This window comes from Gavialis gangeticus, unplaced genomic scaffold, assembly GCF_001723915.1.
Source record: "Gavialis gangeticus isolate Ggan-Ray unplaced genomic scaffold, GavGan_comp1, whole genome shotgun sequence".
Classification (NCBI taxonomy): domain Eukaryota; kingdom Metazoa; phylum Chordata; order Crocodylia; family Gavialidae; genus Gavialis; species Gavialis gangeticus.
The window spans coordinates 105,972,280-105,982,460 of record NW_017729031.1 but is presented as its reverse complement, the minus strand read 5'-3'; the positions used below and the strand labels follow the sequence as shown (position 1 = coordinate 105,982,460).

The 10,181-nt window shown below is 45.5% G+C and overlaps 1 protein-coding gene across 5 annotated transcripts in view; it reads left to right on the top strand.

The window, feature by feature from the left end:
- KIAA2012 (KIAA2012 ortholog) overlaps positions 1–10,181 on the top strand; it is a 126,098-nt gene that overhangs the window by 114,043 nt on the left and 1,874 nt on the right. For all 5 annotated transcript variants that reach the window (XM_019523504.1, XM_019523503.1, XM_019523502.1 and 2 more), the window contains 4 exons: positions 716–1,068; positions 3,373–3,572; positions 6,390–6,562; positions 8,923–9,142. In XM_019523504.1, the coding sequence (XP_019379049.1) occupies positions 716–1,068; positions 3,373–3,572; positions 6,390–6,562; positions 8,923–9,142 (946 nt within the window). The remainder of the gene's footprint in view (positions 1–715; positions 1,069–3,372; positions 3,573–6,389; positions 6,563–8,922; positions 9,143–10,181) is intronic.

Genomic DNA, 10,181 nt, shown 5'->3' with positions numbered 1-10,181 from the left:
GTGCTGGCCCAGGGAGCACTGGGCCAGGAGATAGCTGCCTCCTGGCCAGGCCTGGGACATTTCTCTGTACCCCTAGGGAGCTTCCTGCTGCCACCGCTGGAGCCTGGGCAGGCATAATGTCCCCCTACCCTGACAGCAGGGAGCACCAAGTCCCTGGCTCTGAGATCATGGTCACAGGGCTCAGGCTAGGAGATAAGGATTTCCCAGTGCCAGCCCCAGTGTCACAAAGTGGGGACTGGGAGATAAAGATCTCCCAGCCCCCACTCCCTGATCACAATCTCAGAGAGGGGCTTGGTGCTCCCTGCTGCTGGGGCAGGGGGACATTGTCCCTGCCTGGGCTCCAGTGGCAGAGCCCACCCCAGCAGCAGACAGCTCCTGGGGGCAGAGAGCAATCTCTCACCCGCTGGTGGTTGGCTGACAGGGAGCAGATTCGCTCCTGGTCAGGCATCTATATGAGGTCTACTGCACAGTAACTAATCACAAGTAAATTTGCTACTTGCATTTGCAGGTAGCAAATTTACTCATGATTAGCGAGGTTTACTGCATAGTAAGCATGCGCATGTGTAGACACACCTGCTTACTGTGCCATAAACAACACTGCTTCCGTCAAGCTTCTTGCGTAGACACACCCTATGACTAGTGATAATCAGGTAGCAGTGGTTTGGCTATGTCAGCAAAAACACATCTAGAGTTGTAAAGGACTGTGTTTTTACAGGAAAACCAAAAGAGAAAAAAGCTGATGAGAAAAGAAAAGTCTCTCTCAAGAAAAAGGCTACAAGAATCAAAAGACCAGAAACCGCCCAAGAGTTGCATCAGGAAGTGGGAGAGCAAACAGATGACAGCAGTGCTGCTACTGCTGGAGACGACAGCAGCCTTTCTCCTTCCAACTCTTCTGTTAAAGACCAGGAACACCCTCCTGATGGCCACCAGCTTGCTACTGAGGATTGCAGCTATCCTCCTGCCTTTGGTTCGGCTCCTGCTGACAAGAGATTTACTCCAACCCCCCCTCTGATCACCAAAGTGTGTGACACTGAATCTATGGAGGGCCAAAGCAGGGAGGTCTCCAAGGTAAGAACTGGAGTCCTCCTTTATGGCCAGAGAGAGGGACAGATACTGAACTGCCTTTTATGTTGTAGGACTAACAGAGACATACCTGGTCTGGCTGTGTGTCCGCCCCTTGCCTCAGCTCTCTCAGGTCCGCTAACTTAGCCCTCCAGCCATGCCACAAGTTGGCTTCTTCTGAGGTGGCAAAGCCCAGAGCGAGGGTTCAGGATGAGTGCTCTTTGGTCAAACAGTCCCAGCCCTTCCTTCCCAAGGACCTCGGCTGTCTGTGCGCCCCCATCACCCAGCTCAGCTTCAGCTCTTTTGGGTCCTAACCACGGGCTCCATGTTTCCCTCCTCAGCTGTGCTCACTGCAGCACCTCACTAGGTGGCAGCATAAGCAGTTTCTCAGCCCTCCCAGGAAGGGCTCGGCTGTCAGTGGAGTCCTGCACATGGGACAACTGGGCTTGCTGCCCCGCTGTAGACTCAGCAACCTTGACTTTCCCTCCCAGGGCCTCTTTCTAAACAGTTCCCCCTCTGACCGAAGTGCCAGCTGCCCTGCTCTGCCTCCACGGGCCTCCTCACAGCCACTGACCCCTCTCACGTGAATTTACTCATTCCCTCCACACCCACAGTTCTCATCCCTGCTCCCCACACTGCTTGGCACCAGTGCAGCTGATCCCAAATTCTCTGACAAGAATGTTTAATTTACTGTGAATTCAGCAGGTCATTTGCCTGGTAGCAATCCCAGTGTAATAGCACAAGCACAGTTATATGGTTGATATAAACAAGTAGAGGAGATTGCAGCAGTATAGTCAGCCTGTGGCCCTTATGGTCACATGGGGCCAGGGTGTTCAATTGTATAAGATGAGATCTTAAAATGTCTGGGTGCTTGCGGCCAGCTGCAACACGCATAGGTCTGTTAGCAAAGCAGTAAATTATCGGTCACACTTTAGCCACAGCAGGGTCTGCTGCTGCAGTTGCTGCTTCAAGGTGACTTTCCAAAAGGCTAGAAAGGTAAATTGGCCCTCAAGCCAAATCCCTTAATCCCCTCCTGCAGGGTCAAGCAGGCTCAGTGGTTCTCCTTTCAAGATTCGGATGGCCTCTCCATCTCCTCTGAAGCACTTGCACATGGCCCCTAGACAAGCCAACTCTGAACCTCAAGCCCACAACAGTACCGCTCCATCCCAGGCTAATAGATACCATGCTTCAGAGTCACATCATCACAGGCTCAGAAAAGCTTTCTTTCTCCCTGAGCATGTACAGAAATGCAAAGGGAAGTGTGTTATGTAAAAAGAGGGAGTCTCTCTGGAGCATTAGATGTTGGCTCCTGCCAGAAATGGGCTAGCAGATTAAGACAATGGTCCCATCTAGTACTGTGACTCCTCGAATTCCATGTTGTTGCTGAGTGCTTAATCCATCTAGATCCTGTAATTTAGAAGCATAAGCAGGAAGAGTTTCTATGCAGAAAAGATTTATGTCCTTCTACTTTTATTACAATGACTGTATTTAGCTGCTACATTTGCTCTCTTTTATTAACCTTTTTTGCCTTGCAAATGAAACACCATTCCTACCAGTTTCTCCACATTGCAAGACAATGTCAGTCTCAGAGTAAACTTGTACTATCTCTTTTGCTCCTTCTCAACATATTAAACAGGTAAAGCATTCAGAAGGTACTAAAGAGGGGGCAGCCATTGTATCTGAACTTGAGAAAAACATCATAGGATTCAGTATACAACAGTGCAGAAATAAAAAATCAGGATAAGTTGCCCTGGGTGGGGCTTCAGCAGCACTGGGCTGGCCCCAGCAGCCTTACCTGGAATCCCGGGGGCCTCCTGGGTCTGCAGTCATGGCGATTCTGCTGCACAGAGCCTGGCTGGCAGCAAAGCGTGGCTCTGGGCAGCCTGGCTCTGCTTTTCAGCAGTGCTTGCTGCCCAAGCATGCACTGCACTGTTTTTCTTTTCCCATGGGTTTTTCTGATCCCTGGATATCCAACACGGAGAACACGGTATGTGGCGCTGCAAACATATTTGCAGTGCCACATACTGCATGACCGTACTTGTCTGAATGTGCCCAGGGAGAGCATTGCAATGCTCCGATGTCCCAAGGGCAAGCATCTGCTCGAAAGAGAATGACAAGTATATTTATGGTAAAAAGAGCATAGGTAAAGTCCATCACTTTTGACAGTGATGCATCCATTTCACACCTCTGTGAGTGCCTCCGTTTCAAGGATTGTGAATCTCATTGACAACAACGGACAAGATCAAGCCATAAATTATTAGAAGACTCCAGACTTCACTAAGTAACCATCTTTTCTTTATATATGGTCAGAATCTGCCTGGAAACCACCATGAGAAATCATCACGGGAAAGAATGCGAGCAGAGAAGGCAGAAAGAAGACGGCTACAGGTAGAGCGGAAAAGAAGGGAACAAGAGGAACAGAAACGGAAACAGCAAGAGCAGCAGGAGCGAATGGAAAAAGTGAAGGAAGAACTGGAACAGGAACAACAGAGAAGAATTGAGGAGATGCGGTAATTGGAAACAAGAGTCCAGCTGGACAGGGGAATGTTTGGCTGAAACGAAAACATAGAATGCCCTGTTTTTTGCTTTGCTTATTTACTGTGTAAGAAACATTACATCCAGCACTTGTATGTTTTCTCATGTTGAAACAGAGGTAGGTTGGGGATAAACCAGTGAGTGTCTTCCTGATGACATCAGGAAAATAATCAGTTAGCCCAGTGCTAGGGAACCAACAAACTGATTTTTACTCCAGATTGCCAAATAATGGGGCAATGAAAATATCACCATATGGGAGCAAGAAAGATCTTTACCCTTGGCTTTGTTCTTATTACTCATTCCCCTCTCCCCACAAATGGTTATTGTTATAATGCGAATTGTTATAATGCAAAAACAAGAGAACACAGGTACCTTAAAAAAAGGGAAAGGGAACATGTTTAAATTCAATATATGATTACCTGTGAAACTCACTGTGGTAGGAAGTTGAGACAAATAGTGTAACATGCTTCAAAAAATGATTAGAAACTTGAATCTGAATATCATCTGCAATTATAAGAACTCAAAATGCAGATTAAGTCTATGAATGTCTAAACATCAGTACATATTACCAACTGTTTCTTCTTTCCTCTTCCCAAGCAACCATCATGATAGCTAGGGGGTTTCATATAGGTTTTATATTTTCTTCAGTTAGGTAGAACTGACCTCTATCAGAAATAAATAGGTACAATATCATAGAATCATAGAAAACTAGGGTTGGAAGAGACCTCAGAAGTTCTTCTAGTCCAACTCCCTGCTCAAAGCAGGACTACCCCTAACTATATTATCTCAGCCAAGGCTTTGTCTACTTGGGTCTTAAACAGATGGAGATTCCACAGCCTCCCTGGGTAACCTGTTCTGGTGCTTTACTACCCTCCTCATGAGAGTTTTTCCTAATATCTAACCTAAACTTCCCTTGATGCAACTTCAAGCCATTGATTCTTATCCCGTCAACTGCCACCACTGAAAACAGTCCAGCTCCACCCTCTTTGGATAGTTGGGGGCCGCTATTAAATCCTCTCTTAATCTTCTCTTCTCCAGACAAAGTAAGCCCAGTTTCCTCTGCCTCTCCTCAGAAGTCATGTGCCCCAGTCCCCTAACCATTTCTGTTGCTGTCCACTGGACTCTTCAATCTGACCAAACCCTTTCTGTAGTGGGGGCCCAAAACTGGACACAGTGCTCTAGATGTGGCCTCATCAATGCCAAACAGAGGAATAATCATTTCCCTCAATCTTCTGGCAAGTCCTGCTGATGAAGCTCAGTATTTGTTAGCCTTCTTCATAACAAGGGCACACTGTTGGTTCATATTCAGCGTATTGTCCACTATAACCCCCAGGTCCTTTTCTGCAGAGCTGTTGCTCAGCTAGTTGGTCCCCAGCCTGTACCAGTGCATGGGATTGTTGTGTCCTAAATGCACGACTTTGCACTTGTCTTGTTGAACTTCATGAGATTTATTTTGGTCTAATCCTCCAATTTGTCTATGCGTCTCTGAATCCTAGCCCTACTTTCCAGCACATCTACTACTCCCCCCAGTTTAGTGTCATCTGCAAGCTTGCTGAGGGCACACTCCATCCCAGCTTCCAGATCACTGATGAAAATATTGAACAAAACCGACCCCACTGGTCTCTTCCCTAACAGTGATTTTTTTTGTTTGCTTTTTTTGTCCATTAGCCATTTCTTCTTCTGTGCAGTCCAAGCCCTTGTCCAAGCTCTACCTCTTACCTTGACTTGTGAAGCTTCCTTCTGGACTTCTATCTAACTCCTCCCACATTCATCCAAATCCTGCTGCAGAAAATGCTTATCTTGTCTGTTGCTTTAACTGGACCCAAATTTTCTTCAGATCCTTTCACTGTCATCCTTTTGCCTTCTGCACCACATTTAAAGCCCTAATTTAGTTGCCTTCAGGCACCTACACAACTCAATCTGTTTGTGTCTCTGTTTGCTCCATCTATTTCCATAATTGTTGCCTCCATTGAGATTTCTGTGATATATACCTAACTGATTCCTAGGGCAGGTCCCCACATGCAAGGGTGTGCAGTTTATGATACTACAAATGACATGCAAATTTGCAGTGTGGTGGCAAAATTTGCTACCAGGAAATCCCAGGAGCAAACAACTCAGGGAAAAAAGTGGCAGAGCACACATCAGTAGCATGCACCGGAACAAATGGAGGGCTGGCTGCAATGCTCTGGCTGCTGGCCAGGCTCCATGCTACCATATCTACATGCCTGCTGTACCAGGACACCAGGTAGTACTGCTGGGACCAGCACAGGTGCTGGCCCCAGCCTGCCCTATTTCTATCTGGGGCAATTTGCTACATTCCAAAGTGCATGTGCAGGGGTGTGGGATAGGACACAAAGTGGCACAAATCTGTGCCCCTACAAGCCCACACCTCTGCACGTGGGGACTTGCCCAAGTGTCTTCCTCACACGTACCTCTGTGCCTTGCATTCCACACTGCCCATGCATCTGCAACTACCTCCTTAGCCCTCTCTGCTTCCTATCCCTCCCTTAAAAACACTTATGTCTAGAAGACTTAAAACCCTTGTCCTGCAACCTCTCAAGGAAGGATAAAATTGCACAATAAAATATATTTTCAAAATAAAATAAAATTTTCAAACCACACTAGATACAAATTAAGCATCACTAAACACCCAATCTGCTATTTCTTAATTCCATCCCATCTTCATTTGTGCAGGCTATTTAGATCTTTGGGCTGGGAACCGACTCTTCATCTGGTCTATAAAGCACTCAGCAGACTTTCAATGCTATTGTGGTTAATTATTTTTTTCTTAGTTTACTGAAACAACAGCTAGAAGAAGAGCACCAGCGCCAGCAGGAGGCAGCAGCAAGGAAGTTACAAGAGGAGAAGGCAGCCCAGGAACGTGTTCGGCAGCAGCAAGAGGAATATCGCAGAAAACTCCTGGAACTACAGAAGAAAAAGCAGCAAGAGGAGAAAGAGCGGGCAGGTGCTTACTGTATCTACAGATAACTTACCCAGAATAAGACACTAAACTCAGACTCCAAAGTTCCTTGTTCTGTCATAGAATTCTTGACACCTCAGACAAAGTTCTTAATATATCTGTGCCTCACATCCCAATCTGTAAAATGGGGATGATGATGATGATAATCCCCTTCTTCACGCAGACATAGTGAGAGTGAATAAATTAATTCCTCTCAGGCCTTTAGATCCTATGGTAATAGGAACCATGGAAGGCAAATACTTAGAAGCTTCTTTAAATATCTTTATAGTTATTGTAATGAATGAACCACAGCAGGGATAGCTTACAGTCTCATTGCAGGGAGCTTTCTTGAGCAGTCCCACTTAGTAAGTATAAAGTAAAGCCTGCTGAGACGTAAAATCCCACATTGGTTCAATACAATTATTTCATCCACCAGTTAGGATCCAACGTTTAACTTCGTAGCAGGCTGTACACTTCAGGGGTTGCAGCCCAACTGCCGACAATAAGGCGCTAACCCTGTCTAGAACTGGGCCAGTTGATGACAATAACTGGCTGGCCCAGAGGAAGCTAAAAGCTCCCAGGGAAGAGAGGGAAGGCAGCATGGCTAGAGGCTGCAGCACTAAGCCAACTACTCAGGGTCTGGGGAAAGACTGCAAAATTTGGTTTAGCCATTTATTGTTTACATAGTTGTTGTTTCATACTTTATGTTGATTCCTGTGGGGCAAGTTTGCCCCAGAAAAATAAAGACTGTGGAGTGTTACCTGACAACATGGTACAAACTCCCTCTAGGAATATTGCATTCCAAGGAAACACTCCATCTCTGTTCTGATGGTGGGAGAAATTGCCAACTGCATAAAGGTGAGGGACAAAAAAAGCCCTGCCTTCTGTTTGTACTTCAGCTTTTCCTACAAAAAGGGAAGTGACGGCTCTTGAGAGGACTTTATGTAGCTAATAGTGACTCCTGGATTGCAAATGGTAAAGAAATAAACTTTGCCACATAGGCCTTCCCTTTTTACAGTGAAGTTTCTTGTAGAAACATACGAAGAACTGGACATATGTTCAGTTCTATTGATTATGCCCTTGAGCCCATTGTTCTGTTCTTATCATTACAATGAGAAGGAATTATTCTAGAGCTTAATCAAAATGTGTGGATTCTATTCCTGGGTTTGCCACTCACTTGCTACAATCTTAGACAAGTCACTTAAACCATGTTTCCTCATCCCTATTAGACAAATAGAAGAAAATTAATATTTTGCTACACAAAATATCATAAAGAGTAATATGTTAATTAAAGTGTGTAAAATATTAAGATGCTTGGAAGAAAGACAATGTAGAAATACAGAGAATTTGGGTTTGATCCCAGATTTTATAAAGCATCAGAAAAACCTAGAACCACCATTACAAGCTAAACAACAAGGAAACAGCCAAAAAGAATAAAGGCTATATCCCAGGGGCGGGCAATTATTTTGGGCAGAGGACCGCTTACTGAGTTTCAGCAAGCCATTGAGGGCCGCATGACAGGCAGCCCAGGGCATGTTAATATTAATTTTCTAAATTTTTTAGGGAACCTATGGGCCAGATAGAAGGCCTGGTGGGCTGCATCTGGCCCCCGGGCCGCATTTTGCCCACCCCTGCTCTATTCTGTTATTTGTCTCCACAGAAGTTGCTGCAGGAGGTATGACTTTCAAAACTGCATAGTGGCAGTCATTTAACATGCCAATGATAATAGCAGTCTTAAGCATTGTGAGTTCACTGCAGTTCACACCACATTTGGTATTTTGTCTTAAACAGTAACATAACTACATAAGAAGGCAGGGTAGAGTGGCACCTTGTAGACTAACTGATTCAGAAAGCATAAACTTTTGTAAGCAACAGCTTACTTCGTCAGAAAGCTGTGATGAAGTAAGCATCTGATGAATCAAGCTGTTGCTTACAAAAGTTTATGAGAAGCAAGCTGTTGCTTATAAAAGCTTATGCTTCCCTGAACTTGTCTATAATTTGTCACCCTGCTCTGACTCTTACCTTACTTCACACTAACATAGCTAACTAGCTCTCTCTACTCCGAGATAACTATACAAGAATCTGTTTTGGGAAAAGGAGAGGGGCCTGCAGCAGGGACTTTCTAGCCCCAATGTTTGCAGAAAAAATTTGTAAAACATAAAACCTAAACGCTGAGGCAGCTAAAGACACCAAAACATTTTTAAAATTGGTATGCATGGTGAGGTTGGTTGTTTTTTTAGAACATTTTAAAACATCTACAGCAACATTACTACGACAGTGATATCTCAAGTTTTAGCACATTAGCAATTCATTTCTCAATTAGGAAATGTTAGTAGATAATAATTGTCTGGTTACTTGTTCCCTAGAGGCAGAAAAACATAGACAGAAAGAAAGAGAAATGTGGCTTGAAGAAGAACGCCAACGACTGGCAGAGATGGCAGAAGAGGAACGCCTAGAGTATGAAAGAAGAAAACGTGAGGAGGAAGAGCAGGCAAGGCGTGCTGCTGAGGAGAAGAGGAGGAAAGCAGAGGAAGAAGCTAAATTAGCTTTGGAGGAGGCCAAGAAGCAAGCACAACTTCTAGCCAGGTACACAGACTTATTCAGAAAAGGAAACTATTCTTGTTGAACACCAACAGGTTAATAGTTAATACTAGTCACATGGTGCCAATGCAAACAAAAAATATTTCTAAGGCTGCAACTCATTTCCTATCCATTTTATTCTGCATGAGTTGCCTTCAGTGAGATTCACGCTACTGATTGGAAGATCCTCCTAACAACTCCAAGTTATAACACAGTTCTTTGTGGTATAAACAAAATTCAACCACCTTTTCTTGCATCTCCAACTTATACTAAAGCTCCACAAGCTTTATATCCAAGACTTTACAATACCTCAAGAACACAACTAACATCCCACCGACTACAAAGTAGAACATCATAACCAGGTCTGCCCGCTCACGTAGGTTCCGAGCCCAAATGCAAGACCTCCATCTAACCCAGGAGGTGCACGGTCCCACCAGGGGAGACGCCTTGTTGGACCTGGTGAGGGGGCTGCGGGTGCTTGACCACCTGGGTGACCGTGATCATCGCCTGCTGGAATTCACCATCCAGCGCAAGGTGGCAAAGGCCTGCAGCAAGGCAGCAGCCCTAGATTTCAGGAGGGCAAACTTCAATGAGCTAAGGAGAATAATCGGGAAAGCACGGAGGTCCCGGAGGGGAGGGGAGCCAGGTGTCCAAGAAGAGTGGTTGCTCCTTAAGGAGATGATCCTCCAAGCCCTAAGGGAGGTAATCCCAACACAGATCAAAGGGTCCAGGAGGGTACAAAAGCCCCCATGGCTCACCAAAAGCATATGGGAATGTCTCCTATCTAAAAGGGAGGCACACACCCAATGGCAGGGAGGGGCCATCCCCAGGGAGGACTATACTGCGGTTGCTCGGGGCTGCAGGGGGCAGTTAGGGAGGCCAAGGCGGAAATGGAACTGGGACTAGCTTCCTGGATGAAGGACAACAAGAAGTCCTTTTTTAAATGCGTAGGGGGCAAAAAGAAGGTTCCGGGTAATGTGGGGCCCCTGCAGGACACGCTAGGAAATTTGGTCGTTACACCAGATGACAAAGCCAACATATTTAA